The sequence below is a fragment of the Sparus aurata genome, chromosome 5, assembly GCF_900880675.1.
Source record: "Sparus aurata chromosome 5, fSpaAur1.1, whole genome shotgun sequence".
NCBI lineage: Eukaryota > Metazoa > Chordata > Actinopteri > Spariformes > Sparidae > Sparus > Sparus aurata.
Genome location: NC_044191.1, coordinates 6118378 through 6140046, shown reverse-complemented (window position 1 = coordinate 6140046; position 21669 = coordinate 6118378). Strand labels below are relative to the sequence as shown.

General features: G+C 40.1%; 1 protein-coding gene across 8 annotated transcripts in view; it reads right to left on the bottom strand.

Annotated features, from left to right (window-relative positions):
- Positions 1–20679, bottom strand: part of fgfr1a (fibroblast growth factor receptor 1a) — a 45229-nt gene extending 24550 nt beyond the window's left edge. For 2 of the 8 annotated variants that reach the window (XM_030416502.1, XM_030416505.1), the window contains exons 1-5: positions 20058–20679; positions 12637–12817; positions 6893–7129; positions 6216–6302; positions 5051–5223 (exon numbers count right to left, since the gene is read on the bottom strand). In XM_030416502.1, the coding sequence (XP_030272362.1) occupies positions 5051–5223; positions 6216–6302; positions 6893–7129; positions 12637–12790 (651 nt within the window). In that variant the 5' untranslated portion in view covers positions 12791–12817; positions 20058–20679. The remainder of the gene's footprint in view (positions 1–5050; positions 5224–6215; positions 6303–6892; positions 7130–12636; positions 12818–20057) is intronic. The other 6 variants (XM_030416503.1, XM_030416507.1, XM_030416504.1 and 3 more) reach the window with 3 other exon arrangements.
- Positions 20680–21669: the final 990 nt, after the last annotated feature.

Genomic DNA, 21669 nt, shown 5'->3' with positions numbered 1-21669 from the left:
CGCAGCCTTGAAAGTGACATCACGTCAAGCACCCAGGCACCAGCTCGGAGAGTCAGAGGAGTGTCATCTTGAAAACAGGGCAACGACTCACCGGAGAAAAGGTAGACTTATTGGCTTAAGAAAACTTGAAATAGATTTTATAAGTTCAATAGACATTCGCAAAATATTGATGGCCAGTTAAGATTACATAACATATCGGTAGCTTTATTAATTGGGCCTCAGTGTCGCTAACGTGAGTAAAATAATTGATAGCATTGAGCGAATATATACACGCCATGATGTAACTGCTGACTGCATTTTCAGATGAGCTTGTTCAAATATTTCTCAAAGAAGAGAAAGACACTTGATGAAGATGACGCTAGTCAGGTATCATTAGCCTTTTACTGACTCAAATGATGATGGTTAGATAAAAAATTGTGTTCACACTTGTAATCAGATGTGATGTGAATGTAAATTATCTAACGTTAATGTTTTATGTAATCGTATAAGACAAGTAACATTAGACAGGTAGGAGCAGTGGAACAAAGTGAATGAGAGCAGAGTACAGCAGGGGGAGAGCCGAGTGAAGGAGCAGGAGAGCAAAATGATGGTGCAGGAGAGAGCCATCAGGCTGGGACCCTAAATCTATCTATAAATACAAGGAATCTCTGTCTGTGTGTGTGTGTGTGTGTATGTGTCTGTTGGTCAAATATCTCTGCGGATAAGGATCACACTGACCCGAGACTTTCAACATGGCTGCTGCGTGGTTCAGTGGTGTGCATCTAAGCATTTGTTTGGACTGCAATGATACCATGAATAAATTATTTCATACATGCTTTACAAATTCCGCCGAGCATTGTCCACCAGAGCAACCACAGTCACGTGCACACCAGAGCCAATCACTGCACACCGTGGCCACGTGGTCACCAGAGCCAATCACTGCAGAGCTCAAGCCCACGACAAACCTGAAGAAACAAGCGGATTTATACCTGCAGCGGCGCGAGCTGGACCGGGATTTTGCCAGTGGTTCGGTCCGTTCTGTTCTGTTCTGTGCATCTAAACTGACTGTTGTGGATTAATAAGATTAAATGAGTCCGGACCGAGTCTGTTCGGGTCTGAGGAGATCCGGAGACGTGTGGACAACAAAGTGGAATCGGAATCTGTGGATGTTCATGTGTAGCTAGCCGCTAGCTAGCTGCTAGCCGCTAGCCGCTAGCTACACGGCCCACCTCCCGAGGCGATGGACCGGACGCATCGGCATGTCCAAAACCGGACCTAGGGTAAATAATGTCTGTCACGCTTTTTCACGAACATTGCCGTCACGTTTGCTTTGTGTCTGGTGCAGGAAGAAACGGTAAAAAACGGGTTTTTGTCACGAAAGTGTCCAAGCAGCAAGTATGGTTGTTGAGGAACAGGAAGTTGTGGGAGGGACCTAAGCGGATGATTGACAGGCAACGACGGTCGGTGTGTAGACAGCGATATTGAGAGTTGAGAGATTTGTGACATTTAGCATGTTTGGAGTGTGTAGTTAGTGTGTTATGTAGTGTTTGGTGTAGTGTGTTTAGTGTGTAGTGGAGTCGGTTTTTTGTTTAATGAGTCAGAATAATGGGGAGAAGCTGAATGTGGAGCAGGCAGTCCAGCTATTTATTCAGCTGGAAGGAGCTCAGGCAGACCTGAGCATTGCCTGCATTTAAATGTAAATAGTTACATATAACTTTGTAAATGTTTTAAATGTATGCACAAATTTAGCAAACAACAATTTATATTTGCATTATAAGTAAAAAACATATTTAAACATATTTGTGGTTTTCACAGTCAAAAAATCAAACTTTTTCTACTCGGATTTCATGTTTTTTTTGTGATTTTAGGTCCATTGTGTTAATACAGTATGTCAAAATGAAAAAAGAACTGTACAGTCACACGTGAGGTTGTGCTGAAAATAATGAGACCAAGTAAACAGCTTTTAAGGTGAAATATAATGGCAAAATCAAAAATAGTCAAAAACAGCCAATTATACCCTGGAATATCGGATTTCACAACAAACCTAAATATCCCTGACGTCCCACCTTCAAACACAGCCTCATTTGGCCATCCATGAAAAAGCTGCTTAACCTCCCACTTTTTTTTATAGGAATACACTTTTCTTACGGGCACTGCACTAGTTAAATTAAATCTAAATTAAATAATTTTTTTAATTTTTATTTTATTGTTGTATTTTTTGTTATTATTTTTTATTTTTACATTCAGCCTTTAAAAAGCCATTTTCCATGCCAGCCATTCAATAAAAAGGGGGATTATGCTGGACATAAAAGTAAAATCTGCAGTCAAGTGTCATTTGTTTACGCCGCCACGGCTCCCCGGGGAGCCTGCCCCCGCTGCTGAAAAAAATCCTAGAGGAAACACTGTAATATCACAATATTTTTGGTCCAATACCTCGATATCTTTATTGCACTTATTTTATTTGGGATGACTGTTGGTACGTTGACAAAATACTAATACTAATGCAAAACTTGATAATGCTAAATGGTACTGTAAAGACGACCTGACAGATAAGTGATAAAAAAAATTAATTTGTTGATTCATTGTCCAAATCTGATATAAAGTCTTTCTCATTTGCTTATGACTAAAGTACAAGTGGGAAAAAAATGCCTGGCTATCTTTCCTTAAAAGTCCCATATTATACTATTTTTCATCAATTTCACACAGCTGTCAGAGGTCCAACAACTCTGTATTCGATATGCATTGCCCCAAACACATCCGTGGTCCTGAATTCCAGCTGTCTAAAAGTCGCTCTGCTAAGCTCTATTCAGAGCAGTCTGTTTCTGTGCCTGCACCTTTAAATGCTAATGAGCTCCGTCTGTCAACGCCTACTTGGGGAGCCTTACCTGCTACGTCACTCTCAGGGAGAGGAAGCCCCTTATGCTAACGGTAGCATGTGCTAATGTTTTACGGTGGATGTAACACTGTGGCTCGCGGAGATTTTTTCATTCAACCAAACCAGTTTGACCCAGAATCAGACCCAGAAGGAGAGGCTCCGGAAGAAGCACAGACTCTGTGGCTGCAGCAGGATGTTTCAGAATGGTTAGTGTGTCTGAATAATGTTAGTTTGTTTGTATGTGTTGTTACAGTTACTACCATGTAGCTAATGGCTAACAGCTAGTGAAAGCTGTGTTAGTCTCAAACACAGTCTCCAAACTCTTGGACACTGTTCGCATCGTCTCTGTCTCCAGTCTGCACATGTTTCCAGACTTTTTACTGTGACAACCAAGCCCCAACGTAATATTATTAACATCAAACTCACTTCAAACGCCATTGCATAGCAGACCAAAGTGGAGCTAACCAGTTAGCCAGTTTCCAGCTGACTTCACCATACTCGTCGGCAACTGTAAATACTATCAAATCGCGGCGACACTTATCGGTGGCTCGGGTGCAGGTGCTGGGTCCCGTATGGTTGAGACTGATCCTTTTACGAGGGTCAGTGTCAAGGCAAAGCCAGCTTTGTACTGACCCTCGTTACTGAAGCAGTCCGATGTGGTTAGCACACACATACAAGCTAACACGAACCGCAGACGGCACGTTGTCGTTAAAGATGAAACACAACCACTGTGTCCTCTGTTGTTCTGTAGCTGGGACAGAATATAGGCATTTCTGTTGATTTATACAACCAACAACAGAGCAATTGTGTCTCTAGCTCTGAGCGACAACGTTGCGAAACACTGCTGTCTCTCCGCTGGACACACCGAACTTCACCTCGGGGATGAACGCCCCCCTCTCTGATATCTCCTATCACCGCGCAGAGGAGGCCAGCCTATGATAATGACTCCTTTTGTTATGTGATGAAAAGAAAGGAGAAGAATCTGAACAGCCTGTAGGAGCGCCGTTTTACCAGTGGGTGGGCTGCAGAGACCATGCAGAAATCGCTTGTTTTCCTCATTCTGGGAGTTGGCAGGCTCAGGGAGGACCAGCTTATATATGTAGACAGCAGAGAAAACGTGTTTTTTATGATATGGGACCTTTAATCTAATTCCTTGCAAATGTTCCTACTTGCCTCCCTGGGCTACCGTAGAAGAGGAATCCTAAATTCCTTCAATGACTCACTAGCTGCTCAAAGTGTCACCCACCGTGTTCAGATTATAAAATTAACTAATAATCATAGATCCGACATATTCGAAGAGCATTTTTACATCACAAAAAATTAGACAGCATCAAGACATTCCTATGATAATTCCTTTGATTATTTCTTTTCTCAAGTGGAAACATCTGGCGGGCCAACTTTGGGTAGCCCTGGTGTAGATGAAACATCAGATTATGAAAAATCTAATATTTTTTAAGGCATATATTTGAATTAATGCATATTCCTTAAAAACGGTCATCATTATGCATTTCCCAAACTTAAAAGACTTTGTACAAATCCTGAATATTTACAGCCTACTAACACATACTGATCATATTATGTTGGTTAATACAATGACTGGCTTTTAATAACTTAATTGTGCCCTATGGGAAATGAATGATGGTTCAGACAGAATCAACACATTAATCATCCCTCAGGAGTCATGATGCCATGTAAATGAAGGTGATTTAAACAGATGCGGTCCACACCTCTGCTAAGTAAATCCACAGGCTGCAGTATACTGTCTTATCTGCTATCATAACCTCACAGTTTATCAGCAGTTAACGTCACATTTGAATACACCTTGCCTGGAAATGGGAAGGTGTTGACAAAAGGAGAAATCACACTAAACATCATGTCTCACAGAAACAGTAGCTAACATGGTAGAGGTACTGCTGCATCGATGTAATTACAGAAATGAGCATACCCAGAATGAGTACAGCCAATGTTATCCTTCATCCAGACTCATGGCTAGGATTGCCAACCTGGAGGTATTATTATTACTACACTCTCTGGTCAAATGTGAAACTTGCCTCTGCTTTTCACTTGCTGGAAGTGTTACTGCATGGGAGAGGGTGGTGATCTAATGTGGAGATGAGATCACTGACACGTCTCTCGTAATTTGGAGTGATTCAATAAGAAATGCTAAGAAGAGTGAAGAAGATTATAATTATTAACCTTGAAGCCTCCAATGCGATGATCTCTCTTAAACTCCTTGCCATTCTTGTACCACTTCAGAGTGGGAGTTGGGTTTCCATTTGCCTGGCATCTAAACTTCACAGTTTTACTGGCTGGGACAGCGTGAAGCTTCTTCTCCATTTTTTCTGGATGAGCCCACTCTGGAGGCATTGCTACAGCAAAAGACAGAAGAGGATGTTTAGCAGTTGAGTAGCCAATGCAATTAGTTGTTTGATTAAGATGCAAATAAAATGAACATAAAATTGACAAAACTTAATCATATACATATGATGGCTCAGTTCGACTTCGTTTGACTCAGCATGTCATCCGGTGCAGTTGGGATTCGCATTTTGATTTCAAAAGGGCTAACGGCTTGAAAAGTGCTTTGTTACTGGGCTTTCTGTTCTTGTAATATATTGTATACACATATGTATCAGTACACGTGCATACATGTAGCAGACCAAGGGGTTACCCCAAAATATGCTACGAAGATTACTAATCTTGTATGTCTTAAATTAGAGCAGGAACATGTTGCTGGGCTACCTTGCTTATTCTCCTGCCACAATGACTAGGCCTCGGATAATTTGTATAATATGGTAGGATTTACATAACGCTTGTTTACCCCACCAAAAATAGATTTCTAAATTACAGTCATAGGCTTTGGCAGTACTAGATCGTTACTTTGGAAAAAAAATTGTTTTGCATGCGATAGCGCTGAAATTGCCTCAGTTTCATAAAGTAATGTTGTGAAAGTTTCAAAGGGAGATAAAGCACCAATAGTCAGGGAACGCACGCTTGTCATGCTTGGCAAGCAACTAGATTCACTAGAGTGCAAAGTGGGCAGTAGTTGCAAGATAATAAAATGAAGCCTGATTGTCTTAATTGCTCATGGGATAAATTGGAAGACATCTAAGGTTAACTATAGTTAGTCACCACAGTCTCTTCATATATAAGCTGTCACTAAGGGAGTAAAAAACCTCTGATTCAGGGTGAAATCATTCACCCAAATGTGACCCCCACAGACACATGGTAGGCCCATAATTGAATCAGAAGGCTCTCAAATCACTGACTAAGACCACAAGTCAAAACCTTGTGACTCTGGGCAAGGGAGTAATGACCGTATGGTGCAGTAGACTTAGTAACGTGAAGATATAAACACACTTACGTAGCTGTTTTTGACTACCCAACTGTTCTTCTGAGGACGACTCTTCATCTTCATCATCATCCTCAGATGAGGCCAGGGCATCAACTACTGAAACAGAAAAGTAGAAACAGTCTCATTTAAACTGATTTACACAGTATTTTAGTCTGTTATTTTGATTCTTCAAATACTCAATATGCACACAACTACGAAAAACACTGTAATAAAAACTACAAAATATACATTGTAGCATCGATATTTTAGCACACCCCTAATCAAGCAGAAGACGAAAGCCTTTGCTTCCTGCTGTAAAAAAAAATGGATGCGATACCTTTATGGTTTTATTTTAGATCATTTTAAACAGGATCATATCAGCAAAAATCTTGTGCTACTAATTAACTAAAGGGTTAATAAAAGACCACTATAAAAGATAACTTTTACACAAAAATCAGACAGGGTCCTCCATTTACAGATGGTGATTTTGAAATTCAGAACAAAAAATGTTACTTTGTCACTTTCCATGATGAATGGTGGGTCAGGATCTCAACCACATCAGATTATAACTGCATCAATATGATTATAGACAGTTGGTGGATACATGTTTAGATTAACAGGCGGAAACCAGGGGAAATACTTAAAAAAAAAGCTTTTATTGCGGTGGCTATATGGAATCTCTCTCTGAAAAGGGCTTAGGACTTTACCTGTGACGTTGAAGAAAACACTGTGGTTACCAAATGTGGTGCAGGCGTACAGACCAGAGTCTGTCAACTCCACAGCCTCAATCTCCATCTGGCCGTTGCGAATGCGTGTGTGTTCTCCATCCACTACTGTCACTTGGTCTTTAGTCCAGTTAACAGCATCGTGGGAGTCCCTGGCAGAGCAGCTCAGATCCAAACGATCCCCGAGATAGAGCGTGAAAAGCTCAGCTTGTGTTTCCACTGAGGCCACCATAAAAAAAAAGTGTGACATAGTTATTAGACACACATGGCTCCATGAAAACAGAAAGGTTTGTTTTTTGTCACAAATTTTACCTGATACATACTCTAAGTTATTAACAAGCTTGTTCCTATTAAATAACTGCAAAATATGTCAGACTAAATAATAAAGAGGGGGAACATAGTGTCTAAAACGTTCAGCTCTCACAGAAAATGAACTGTATCCGTACTGTGGAGACATCAAAAAGTACTTCAATTATAAAACATAAACAGAAAAGTCCTTCCTAGATCTCCTCCCAGCAAACCGCTTGCCTAACCTCCCCCAAATTAAATCATATCCCAAATTAGTTAAGGCCCCATCATCAGGCAGGCAGGGAGCTACTTGGGAAAGGAAGGTGAAATTCAATTAGAGAATTGAAGAGAGGGGAGGCGTCACCCAGAGAGACACCTGAGCCCCCTTGTTCTAAATGACTACAGAGTCCACAGGGGGGAGGGGGTAACCCAATTACTCTGACACGTTGTCCATCACAATGGTGTTGTTTTTCTAGTTACAAAAAGTAAAGATCGTCACTGGACAATTTGCATGACATTCTTGCTGTAGGATCACACATTCATGCCAACAACACATGCAAGGTCCACTGCTCCAATTAACATTCGATGAATCAAATCTAGAATAGGTCCAAAAATGGTAAGAAATGTCACTTGGTCTTAACGATTCGTTAAGAAAGGGGGGACATTTCACAGATAGTGATAACGACATGTAAAGTTTTTACTGGAAATCGTAATTCTTAATTTCCCTTTCACTGCATACAAAAATATAAAAATGATGATGGTGATGGTGTGATTTTTGCTGGGGTCTGGGCAACTATTTAGCCCAAAATGCTAAACAATTTCCCAGATGCAAAAGATGACATCTTATTTTGTCTGAACAACACCCTGCAATTCAGAAATATCATATTCATAATCTGCAATCCTCCCATTTTAAGAAGCTGGAACCAAAGAGGTGAAAAATACAGCAACAGTTGTGGTATAAAAATCAACTTTATGATTAGATCAACACATTTCAGACTCTTGCCTTCATCATGAAACATATTACAAACATTTAAATAGGGTGGGCTGATTTTACTCTTGTACGTAATTTGTTTAATGATCACCCTGATGAAGGCTATAGGCAGAATCGATTGGTCTAATAATAAAGTTGTTTTGTATAATGTAAGTGTTGCTGGAGATCTGACCATTGTAGACGTTTTCCCCTTCTCTATGCAACTTGTTAGTAGGTGAAATTGTTCCTGCTTCTACAGGAGCTGGAACCAAAGAATGCTTTCAAGGTTTGAGCCTACAAAAATTACTCCACTGCCTTGCAATTTTCAAAACATTTGTTTATCAATATTTTCTCCGCAGACTAACTGAATAATTGACAAACTGTTTTAGCTTTAGTTGGTATTGTTTTGTTGCTTTATCCTAGCTAATCCCCTGTGGCAGTACTTCAAGGCAAAATCTGAGTCATTTCACTCATCCTCCTTTTCCCTATTTCTTACACAGTCTCTTTGGCATTATGACAAAAAAAAAATGAAGAAGATAATCAAATTCCATAAGCAAACCCTCAAGATTAAATAATTCTCAAAGCACACTGTGTATTTGTAAACGCACTTCCTCGCGACAGGAAGCACATCTATACAGCATAACCTGACTAATCCCTCTCACCATCAGAACAAAACCCAGCGAACAATGAAGGGGAAGAGGAAACCAGTGAGCATGTGCACAGGAGCAAGCGAGCAAGGGCCTGCAGCGGCAGGTTCTAGTGCCAGTTGCTATGGTGACCTGCCTTGGGCATAGTAAAGGTATTTCCTGGATCACATGTGTCTGACAGGCCCATAATCTCAGCAGGAAAAGGGGCCGGGGTAGGATCAACTTTCTCCTCAAAAACAAAACCAAAGGGGGAAGAGCAGAGGTGGCATTTAGTGATGGGATGTAGCTATCCAACCTGGACACAGCCTGTGTGTGTGTGTGTGTGTGTGTGTGTGTGTGTGTGTGTGTGTGTGTGTGTGTGTGTGTGTGTATGTATGTATGTATGTATGTCTGTATGTATGCATGTATGTATGTATGTGTGTGTGTGTTTTACTGTTGTTGTAACTGTCTGGGGCAGTGGGTCTCTGTCCCTGCCCTTTAAATGGAGATGTCACTGATAAGACTGTGTCAACATCCAAGCTGTTAATCTAACGGCAGGCATCATAAAACACCCATAAAAGCTGTAAAATGTGCTGGTTGCTTTATTGTGGGCTCAGTCAGGACCATTTGTGCTTCTGTGACAACCTAACGCAAACCGGAGTGAGATTTAACAAAACTAAGTCAGGCTCCCTCCACTGAAAAAAGGTTAAGTTGATGCTGTTTTTTTAGCAACAGTTGCATCACTCACAGAAAATGTATTTTAATCTCAGATGTAGGTGCCAAGTTTCCAGCATTTTCTTTGAATTTGAGGATGTTTCATCTCAATTAATCTTTCTGCTGCTATTGGATTAAAATGGATTAAGGACCGTGTTTTCAAGAACCAGCCCACCTGGAATGGTCTCGCATGTGTTCTTTCGACCATTTGGAAAAATTGATTGACGTGGCTTTTAATCAGTCTAATTACACAAACTGTGAAAGGAATTTTGTGAAGAAGAAAGCAGTGAGAGGTTTTTAACTAGGGAGGGGGGACAGCCTGTTAATTCAAGACCAACAAAAAGGAAGACATGGCGCCAGTCTTTGCAACTTTCTCTGGCTACAAGATAGGAAGCAATATGCCGTGTGAATGACTTTTGGGATTTCCTGCTCTCACTTGAGTGATCTTTGAATGCAGTGAAGTCAGCCTGACTGAAGCTTGGTGGTGGCAAACAGAGAAAAACGGTTGTGGCGAGTTTCCTTCACTGATTTCAAGAGAGCAGAGAAAAAGGGTGGCTGACGTGTGGAGGGATTGATAAGAGACAAAAGGCAGGACTGGCAGGACGCAAAAAAAAACTTTACTGAGCCAGTGTCCCTCCTAAAAGCACTCCAGTGGAGGAGCTTTTCATTCCTAAATGAGCCACTGACAATCAGCCAGATTAACACTTAGGAACTACATGGATTACTGTGTAGTGGAAAATTGTTCCAATGTCATTCAAATGAGTTCAGCTACATTTAGCCTTACATTATGGCTTTAATTGACAAACAGGAAGACAATCAGCTCTGAACAGAATGAGACTTTATATGTTTATCCATTATTCTATCTGCTCCCCTGGAGGTTCGCTTTAGGAACCAGAAAGTAGTAAACAACATAGTTTGAAAAACATCATAAAAATGTTTTGCAGAGATATGTTGCTAAACAGTAATCTAATTAGGGGTGTCACATTTTTTTATTCTACATAGAGAATGTATCAAAGCTTTTAAGTTAACTTAGCAAATTCCAATTTCCTTTAAGACTGTAGTCAGATTCTTTCGATCTCTCTCTTTACAAATGTAGTTTGACATAATTTTTACTGCTTGGACTCCACCTTTGGGAAAACGTTCTCCATGTACTTAACACATTTATACGTTTTTTTCTTATTCATCATTTTATTTTACACAACTATTGACACATGTTAATATTTATAGCAGCATAATATTATCTTATCCATCACGACAGGGGTCAACAAACCTTTTCTATAATGGTCTGTGGAAGCTTTGAAGCTTAAGGTTCCGCTGTTAGTACGAGTTAATGTTTCTTCTATCTTCAGGTGTTGTATGAACTTTTTATTTATTACGTTACATTTTGCATTGATGGTAGCATTTACATAAACAAATTTTAAAGTTTAACATGAGTATTTAAAGTAAAAAATAAAGCATTGAAGACGATCCCTGTCATAATCACCATAGTGGTGCATCACCAGACAATAAAGGGGAAAGAGTAAAATGAATCTGAGTGAACTGACTTCAAAATAACATCTGAGTGTCAGCAGAGCCGTCCCCCCTGGGTCCCTGTCACTGTCTGAAGAGTCTCTCAGGACTGCGGCAACTCTAGATCTGAAGAGCCCTTCATTGAAGGGTTAGTGGTTCATCCACTGTGACTGAGGGCAGAGCATCAAGTCACACAAACCCTCTAGGAAACAACATTAAATAACTTTCTGACAATTCACTGTCACCAGAAAAATACACCAACATTATGAAGATGAGAGGAAAAACACATCAGATTTCTCTGAATGATCACTGTGAGGGTCTGTAATAGTTTGAAAAGGGCTGTTTATGTGGCCCCTGAAGAAATTCAATGTATTACATTTGTTGATGTGAATACTATTTTCTTATGTGAATAACACAGAAACAAAAGCCATAAAGTCAAACAATGAGGCACACATAAGAGACGACAATTTCCATATAACTATTTAGTTTCCCAACAGAGACAAAAGGAATGCAACCAAATGCTTCTGCTGTGATTGTTTGTCGACAGCTGAAGCCATCCGTCACCCAGCAGGAAAGCGGGGGGCGGGGGGTAGTGAAGCATTCTCAAGCAAAAGTCAGTGGGGGAGCGGAAAGAAAAAGCACAGAGCCACATAGATAGTACCTGGCCATTTGGTGATTAAGAACAGGGTGGAGTGTAAATGCATCAGACTTCCCCCAACCCCCCCGCCCCGACTCTGTGGAAATTTATGGCTCACCTTAGAAGACAAACATTCTCCTGAGACACCCGATCCTCGAGGATAAAGGAGAGCTCAAAGTAGCATCTTCTCTCTTTTTCACAAACAGGGTAAATTATAGTTTCCCTGGCAGTCAACACCTCTCTCAATGACAACAAATACCTTTTCATTACAAAGGAGGAGAGGAGCAAGGACTGCAAGTAGTGGGGCTGCCCTTGGGCTACAGATGGGAGTCATTTATTCCTCCCTGTCCCACTGCTGGCTTAAACACAGCCACAGCCAGTTTATTTTAGGGCTTGCAGCCCAATAGAGACCATCTTGCTTAATGACTCTAATTATAATGCTGGGCTTTATCATATTCTTTTGCTGCTCTCCACTTCCGACTGCACAGTGTAAACATCCAAACCCATCTACCCACAAGTCCAGGCAGCTATTACACTGCTGGACTGTGTCCAAACAACACATTTTTAAGGATTCGATTTCAGTGCCTCTTTCCCCTTTTCAGGACTTGTGTAACAACCAGAGAAAATCTGAAAGTTGTACTAGCGAGTTTAGGAACAAAATCATTAGACCAAATGTTCAGCCAATAAGCTCAGAGTAAAGAATGGGAAATGTTTGTGCTACATCTGACGGGGCAACAACATTAAGCTTAGTTAAAAGGGGTCGGTGGAGGAAAAACTGATGCTACAAAGACTTCACTAAAGCCTCGAGTGTGTTAGTGTTACATTCCTGTTCTTAGAACAAAGCTTTGATTATCAAGACAGGAGTAAAGATTATACAGACTTAAGAAGTTCAAACAGTTACAATATATTTATGATACTGCACCAAGAATGTGGAAAAAGAGTAGAATACTAATAAAGTCTGAGTAGCTTTCAACCATCTTACCTTCATCAGGGTTGGCAGGCCGGGACTGGGTCCTAAAAACATGGGCGAATAAAGCCAGAAACAGAAGTAATCTTGGTCTCATCAGCATCCTGCTGAGGGAGTTACAACTGTTGGTGTTTTGGCGACTGGAACTCCATTCAGACCTTTGGGGCATCAGCAGCAGGTCATTCACAATGCAAAACTAGAGACAGATAAAAATAATAAAAGACAAATGAATGCATGATCACATGAGTAAACCTCATGGCCTTAACGGTCTTTTAAGAGTGAGAAATAATTAATTCAGGGTACACTTTTATTCGGAAAAAAAAAAGATACACAAGATTTAAACAAGACCATTGAAAATCTTATGTGCTTTTTTTTTCAAAAACCTTTCACAAACCAGAAAAAAACTCTCTATAATAATGTTTTTTTTCTTTAACAAATGAATAAAGAAGTAAATTCACTAGTCAAAAACAAGAGAATATTCTGTAGGTTTTCAAGGTTCAAGGAGGACTTCAGCCTTCAGGCCTGCTTTTACAAAAACCCTGATTAGAAACTGCCAGGAGCACCAGGGAACACCAGGGAGCTCGGATAGGCCCAAAAAACAATCAGTAGCCCTTTTTAGATAGACAAGGCGGCACATTTGCTCCAAGGTAAGGACAGAAATGTGCCGGCCTGTCTTTCTAAAACGGAGGCGTAATATTTCTCCTTTTCCAAAAGCTGCCTCTGAGGTAGGCGTAAACATGTGACGTGACGTGAGGCTCGAAGTTGGGCTGTGAACGACGACACTGAAATGACTTCAAAATAAGAGTTTTACATTGCATCCCATTGGAGTTTAGAACTGGGTTCTTAGCGGGGGGCTTTTAGTTTGAAAGTAGTGACCGTTCTTAGCTTGCCGACACAACAACAAGCTAAAACAAGCTACAGAGACCGAGGAGACGCTAACATCTCCTGGATCTCAGCGGCTGTCCTGTTGCTCATCTTAATGTCCGCGGATTAAATGATGGACTGACTGTTGTCATCAGCTGTTTCCATGTTTTAAAACTCCCCGGCTGTGCACAACAGTGCAGGTCACTGACACCTCCGCCCATCTCACACAGGGGCCGGCACATTGCCGCCTCAGATTTAGATAGCAGGCGAGGCGGTTATAAGTGTACCCTCCGAGGCAGAAAATGGGCGGACCAAAACAGACCCCCAATTTGCCGGCCTCTGTCTAAAACCGCGGACTGAGCCGCCAAAAGGACGGGCAAATTGGTGGCTTGGTGCCCTGTCTAAAAACGGCTAGTGAATCATCCTGCTTACTTCTGAGGAATTGAATGTCGGAAAAACTTAAAAGTAAAAAGGTCTTAAAGTGAAACTCTCGCTAAAAAGCAGAACATTGTTTGTGTACACTAGGGCTGCACGATTCTGGAAAAAATGTGAATCACGATTTTTTTTGCTTAGAATTGAGATCACGATTCTCTGGCACGATTTTTTTCACAAAATGTTTATTGCACTGATGAACTTGAACAAAACAAAAAAAAAAAACATTGAAGTATGGCAGAGGCATACTACTATGCCTCTGCCAAAGCAATGTCTTTTTTTGTTTTGTTAGTTCTATCATTGGATAATAAATGATTTTTACAAAATTAAAAAAAAATTAGTCTCCAAGATGAGAGGGCATCCTCTAATACCTCATGTTGTACAGTGTTTATTGGGGCCGTAGCTTTGGCTAGGTGATATGTGATAGCTGCTGTGATCGGCTTTCTAAAACGGAGGCATAATATTCTTCCTTTTCCAAAAGCCGCCTCAGAGGTGAGGTGACGTGAAGCCTGAAGTTGGGCTGCAAACAGTTGACAACAAATTTGTCTTCAAAATAAGAGCTTTACATTGCACCCCATTGGAGTTTAGAACTGGGTTCTTAGCGTGGGGCTTTTAATTTGAAAGTAGCAACCATTCCTAGCTTGTCGCTACAACAACAAGCTAGCAGTCGAGGCGGAAATAAGTGTACCGTCCGAGGCAGCAAATCGGCGGACTAAAACAGACCCCCAATTTGCCGCCCTCTGTCTAAAACCGCGGACCTAGCCGTCAATAGGACGGGCAGATTGGCGGCTTGCTGCCTTGTCTAAAAACGGCTTCTCACACTCCTTCCAAACACTCAACTGCAGGTGGGCTTCCGCCACTGAATGACGTGTTGTAAATACGCTTTACCACAGGTTGAGGGAGGAGGCAGCGGCCGTGCTGCGTTTGGGGGCGCTTCAAAAAATCCGGGAGGAAAATAGGAGCATTTGTTTGTGATTCGGCTCGAGATATAAAATGCTTCAGAATCGCTGTGTGTAGAAATGAGATCACGTGTATGTGTGAATCGAGATCGCGATTTTTTAACGATTTTTTGTGCAGCCCTAGTGTACACAGAGTTTATGAAAAAGAAGGTTTTTAATCTACTCACATTAGCTGCTGCGCTCCTGCGCGTCGCCGTCATGCCAGACAAAAAGTGTTGATCCCCGAGTGCGACCTGACAGGCAGGAGAGTAATGGTGAACCACTCCTCAAGCGTGCCTGTCAGGTCGTACTCGGGGATCGACACTTTTTGCCTGCCATGACGGCAACGCGCAGGAGGTGCAGCAGCTAACGTGAGTAGTTCAAAAACCTTCTTTTTCATAAACTCTGTGTACACAAACAATGTTCTCAATGCTCTTGTTCATGAGTAGAGACCCTAGTGATGCTACGAGCAAAGTTTCATGTTGTGTCGAGCCTTTTTAGTGTTCTAAAAATAGCGATTTTGATGCTAGCATGTCTTGCCCCATGCACTCCCGTTCAAAATTAACGTGCCCAAAACCGAAACTACGGTAAATCTTAAAAGTGCCTCTTTCGTCGTAATTATGCTTTCACACGAAGGTTTGACTCATATTCAATCCCAAATAAAGCTTCGGTTGCTTTTTGGCGAGAGCTTCGCTTTAAGTCAGACCACTCAGAAAACACTGCATCAGGTTTTTGTTTTTGCTGCTACACAACTGTCGGGATTGAAGGATGTACAGTACCCTCTGAAACAGGGCACAGTGCACTGGGTGACCCTCACATGAACATCTGCTCACATCATCACCTCTGCAGCATCTAGAGAGATTAACACTGGCCACTAACCCACCACAAGACCAAAGACCCAACACCAAAAAAACTCAAAATGCTTGTTTTGAGTCAAACTGGCCTCAACAATAGTGATGCAAGGATCATAATCACCAACTATTTTGATAGTCAATCTAATATTTCAGTCATTAGCCAATTCCAGCTTTTCAAGTGTAGTGATTGGCTGAATTTATTTGTCATTTAAACTAAATGAAGTCTTTGGGTTTTTGACATATGGTTGGACAAAAGGGGATTGTGCTCTGGAAAATTGTTCTTTGACAATTAATAGACGAAACAATTACTTGTGAAAATAATAGGCAGATTACGCGATAATGAAAGTAATCATTAGGGGCAGTGCTATAGGCTACATAAAGGCACCTCAAGTCTGTTATAAATGATTCTGTGTATATCAAAGTCCATTGTCCCCCCCTATATGCATCTAGCAGCGGTGAACCTCCACTGCTGACATGTGACCGCTGCTGCTGATTTTGAGAGGAGAGGAGGAGTAAAGGAGAGAAGGTGAAGGCTTTTTCACATCTAGTCAAAGAAACCTGACTTGGTTTGTGTTTTCACACGAAGTCATGTTCAGATGCAGCTGTGGGTTCCTTTGAGAGGTAATCACTTGTGTGAGTGTTCAGCACTGAAACAGTCACTGTGTTCTCCTCAAAACCAACTCAATTTGACTTTCCAAGAATGGTCCAGTGTTCCAGCAGCTGAGCGGGGTCAGGAGGGTCTGGGCGGGATAAAGAAGCTTGGTCATTGTGGCTCTGTAAGCAGTGAGTCAATGTTTGGGAAGGCTCCAGGAAAAGAGTTTCTGCTGCCAGATAGAATAAACCGCAGAGAGCAGCCGACCACGTTCCCTCGGCCATCGTCACAACGACAACCATCACTAATTGAAGGAGGAGGAAGTAGCTTCTTCAAAGTATGACAGAGCATTGTGTAATCTTGTTAAACACGCAGTATGTCTTACTGTCAATACGCATGAGACACTCATGTTCAACTGAGAGTGAGTCAGAACAAGACTGACAGATACATCAGCAGCCTGACAACACTTGCTGATATTATTGTTTTATCATTAGTATCAGCAAAGGAATTTGCAGTAAAATGTGACCCCTAATTTATCAGATTTTTTTTTTCAGTGTAGTGTAGTGTAACTTATACTAACAAAAATTCATCCAGTCAGTATTAGCTTACAGCAGATATATTGACGAATTGCCAATAAGTTTCGAGAATTTTTTCTGTATAGGTGGAAGATTAACACCTTAAAATGTGAAAATCTATTAGCCACCGACAGATAAATGTGCAAAATCACCTGCCACTCAACAGTAAATCATTATTTTGTGTCTAAAATCTACCAGCCACTTTAATATTTTACCAGCATTTGATCTGTGATACATGCAACCAATTAGGGCTGCAGCTAATTACTATTTTCATTGTCATTTTACTTGATTAGTTGTTTGGTCTGCAAAATGTCAGAGAATGGTGAAAAATCAATCACGTGTGCCAAAACCCAAGATGTTGTCCTCAATTGTCTTGTTTGGTCCACAACCGAATTTGGATCAGAGAATTTTGAAAACTATTTTTTGTTAAAAAAAAAAATTTAAATATCAAAAGTTTTCAAAAGTAGCTGGACATGAATTGATAAGTTGACCACTAATTTATTAAAAGTAACATTATCAGTACTAGTAACTCCACAACCAAATTCCTGCATAACACGTCTCACTCCTGTGGGCAACCCAAATCTACAGTCCTCTTCTTTAGGTAGCTAAACCTCATCTACTAGTGGTGATTGATTATATTGTTTATATCCACTTCAAACTTTAAACCAGACTGGTGTGAAGTTAAACCAAAATACCAACAAACATGTTCATAGATTTGATGTTTCATTGCTCTTTCAGGGCACAACCATCTAGTTTCAAAAACTCTTAGGCCTACTTCTGATGCATTTCATTATCACTTAGGACACACTACTGGCACCAATACCGGCCAAAACCTAATAAAATGTGCAAGAGGCTGGGAAATTTGCTTCTTTTACAAGCCAAAACAGAATACAACTGTACAACAAACAACTGAAAACTTCTAAGGATGGATGTTGTGAAGACTTTAAAAAAGTATTACTATTCTTACCGATACTTCTTATAGATCTGATGTTTTCAGTAATTTTTTGAGGAGAAAACAAAACATTCTGAACAGGATTAATATTATATGTTGACAAAATAACAATTACAAACTATTAAATTATATTTGAGATGTAAAAAATATATCCTAGGAGATAGAAAGACCTCTCCTCTGGATGGAGAATTGTAAAAATGCATCATAGATGAATGTCTTGATTTCTCCAACAATGCTGGAGCCTAGTGATACTACAGTCTTTAATAATCAACCACAAGGGCCATTTAAAACTGGATTTCGAGTACCTGTCCTGTTAAAATTTGTAGACTCACTAGTGATTTGGAGGGGAATAAATTGTTTTTGCGCCATGTTATTACTAATAAATGTTGGTATGGCATAAAAAGGACTTTCTGACAGGAACTCCCATTTTTTTCAGGAAGCAATTTTGCTTCTAAATACACAATTTAATTATTCTAAAAGTACTGAAACTGCCCAAAAATAAAAGAAAACTTGCTTTTGAAAGCATTTATACATTCTGCTTCATTACAAACTTTTACTGGCGGGTCTAAACTGAACCAATTACATCTCGCTAGGCACATTTAGCTTCTATCAAAGACAAAAGGTTACAGGCCTAACCCATAACATTGTCTGCACCATAATTACTGTTCACTGCCATCCATGCATAAAATTCCTCAGCTCCCAAAAATCTGGAGCCCCTTTTCCAGTTTAACTGTGCAACAGGCTAGTATGCACACAGAGCATCCGACCATTTCCCTCAGGCTACTGTTTTCACCAAGACACACACTTCTGGCTTTTTTTCTTTGCAGCTTCACCGTCTGAATCAGCAGTTCAACACCGCCATGTCATGGGGGGGGGGGAATCAGGTGTTATGGGACTAAACTCAAATGTATAGTGTGACCATTTATGTAAAGCCATCTGAAAGACACATGAATCCAAAGTGCTTTTTTAGCTTGCTCAATCCCTTTTTGATGGCCAAACTTTAACTGTTGAAAAGTTGAAAATAATTTGGGCTGAAGGTAAAAAAGTAACATCAAGTGTCTTGTACACGTGTCTTGTCCCACGTTTCCAGTGTCACACTGCCTGCCAATCTTTTTTGTGTTTAGATAAAAAAATAATAAGAAGGCATTTCTTACATTTAAAGAGCATTTTACCTCACAAAAAAACCAAACAGCATTATTATTCTTATAATTGTTTGAAAATAAAAAAAAAGGCCCATATGGTTGTCCAACCCTCACTATTATACATGAATGTGTGTTTTCCCAAGGAAGGTAAAATCCAGAGACAAGACTCTCACAACATTGTTACCAACATTCACATTAGTATATTTGACTAAAACACACACAAATTAAATCTCAAACTTCTTGAAAACAACTAAAAATATCAATCTGAAGGATGAGCCACTACAATTAAATTACTAGTAACTTGCCTAGTAAATTTAAGGGCAGGACTGTTCCTCACTTCCCATTATATGGTTCAGGAGAAAACGTTTTAATCTCGTGGGGAACTCCCATCCTCTCCCTCTATATCATAACATTTAGAGCTTTACATAACTTCAAACTGGCCCCGGCAGACCCAGACTTCATGACAGACACAGTAACGATGGCAAACCTAATCCTGAGGATTTATACATGCAACTGTGCTAAAAATGTAATTAGACTTTGGATTTAAAAGAAGACATTTGATTTTAGTTTACAGTTTTGATAGTTCTGTCTGTGACCGTATTGCTAAAGACACAACTAAAGATGCATGGGGTGACAAGAATCGGGATCATTTTAGCAAAGACCATACCAGGAAGAGAAGTTTGAAACCGTTGCGTTCTGTGCCTCATCTTTGATGTGGCATGCATTTATTCAAGATAATCATCTAATCTGATTAAAGGCGCCTGCTGAGGCTTCAGATAGAAAGTCAGAGCAGTTTTTAGCAGGACTGCAGACAACATTTGGGCCTTTAATTTTAAAAGCATGGAGGAGGTCTGAGGTCTGGAGGTCTATTATTTGTATTAATAACAGAGCAGACAAATATTTTCTAAAGCTAAACAGGAAGTGGAAACAATAACTATCCAAGAGCCACAATTGTTTAATCGTCTCAATAACATGATTAGATGTTCATCAGTAAAATCTAATCAATCAAACGTGCAATACAAGACAACCACATTCGACATGTAAACGTAACAGTAAAGAGAGAAGGAATAATAAGACACCAACTCACCTTACTAGCGGGGGGGGGGGGGGGGTCTGATAAACTCCTGAACTCAGATTTAAGGCAGAAAAACTTTCAAAAAACCCCCCCAAAAACTGAAAATCCAGATTTCAACGTGTGGCCCGTTAACAAAGCTCGAGCACTCAGAGCTAACACTGCTGGCTAACAAGTTTGCGCATTTCTGCCAAACTTATGCGGCAGAAGAAAATAATGTGCGTCCCCCACTCCGAAACCCCCAAAGAACCAACGGAGCGGGAAGAAATTCTTCAGCGGCGTTTAGGTTCGCTTTTTTCTTCGTATTTCCTTGGCGACAAGCGTCTTTTATTTCACTTAGCTCGCCTCAACAGAAACAGAAGGCACCAGTCTAGTCCCCTTATCCCAAAAAGGTTCTGCTCACGGTGAAATTAAGTCCCCTAACCTCCGAAAACTTTGTGCTCAAGTTCTTCGACTCACTCTAACAAAATATCCGAAAGCAAAATGTCAGTCAGGTTTATATTCTTACAACACGGCAGCAGTGAAATGAAGCCCTTCGGGTTAATTAGACTGTTCCTGGCGGAGACATGCTGTTGAACAACGACGGTCTGTGCTGCTCCAAACCTCCTCCCTTCAAACTGATGATATGCGCATCCTCCGGGCCGATGTGAAGTCGGATACCGTGAATTACTCCACTTCTGCTCGCTCATTCCAAAATAAAAGCCGATGCGATCAATGCTTGAAGTGTAATCGCTTGATAGCGCTTCACTGGAAATGTAAACAGTTACTGAACACAAATTGCACGGCAATGTCTGTAAGTATATTACACCAAAATGTTTAACCTAACGATTACTTTTCGAAAAATCAAACATTACAAATATTTTACCCTGTACTTAGTGATGGAATGTAATTATGTACATTTATTCAAGTACTGTAGCTGAGCAAAAGTTTTAGGTTCTGCTACGGCATACTTTTACTTAACTGCAATTTGGAGGCAAATATAGTACTTTTTACTCAATACATTTATTTGTACACTCAATACATTGATTAAATCACTAGTCACTAGTTAGTTGTTATTGAGAAATACAAACTGCACTTAAATTAATTTTTTTATTTCACCTGCAATTAGATTTTAAAAAAAGAAAAAGTAAGGAAAAAAAAACAAATTAAGAAAAAAACACATTCTGATAATCAGAAAAATACTGAATATCAGATTTGATAATCGTCCAGGCAGGTAAACAGTCATCCCACGGTGTAAAATATATACTTTCATTTATTACTTTCATTTGTACTTCCGAATCTTACTACATTTTATCAGAAAAGTTTTTTGATACTTAAGTACATGCGATACTTTAATATTTTACTCAAATATTATTTGAATGAGTGAGTTTTACCAAAGCAATATTAAAGATATATATTATACATATCCTTAATTCTAAATATAGTAAAATAAAAATACTTCAAAATTGTACTTAAGTAAAGTGCATGAGTACATAGTACAATGTACTTTCCATCACTGCAAGAACTATTTTGTTCGTGCTGAACAATTAGTTTTTACTTGACTTTACATTGGAAATCATTTGCAGCCCTTCTTAGAGTAATTGGTTTGCTTTTATTCTGAACGTTAAACTGCCGAAAGTCCGACATT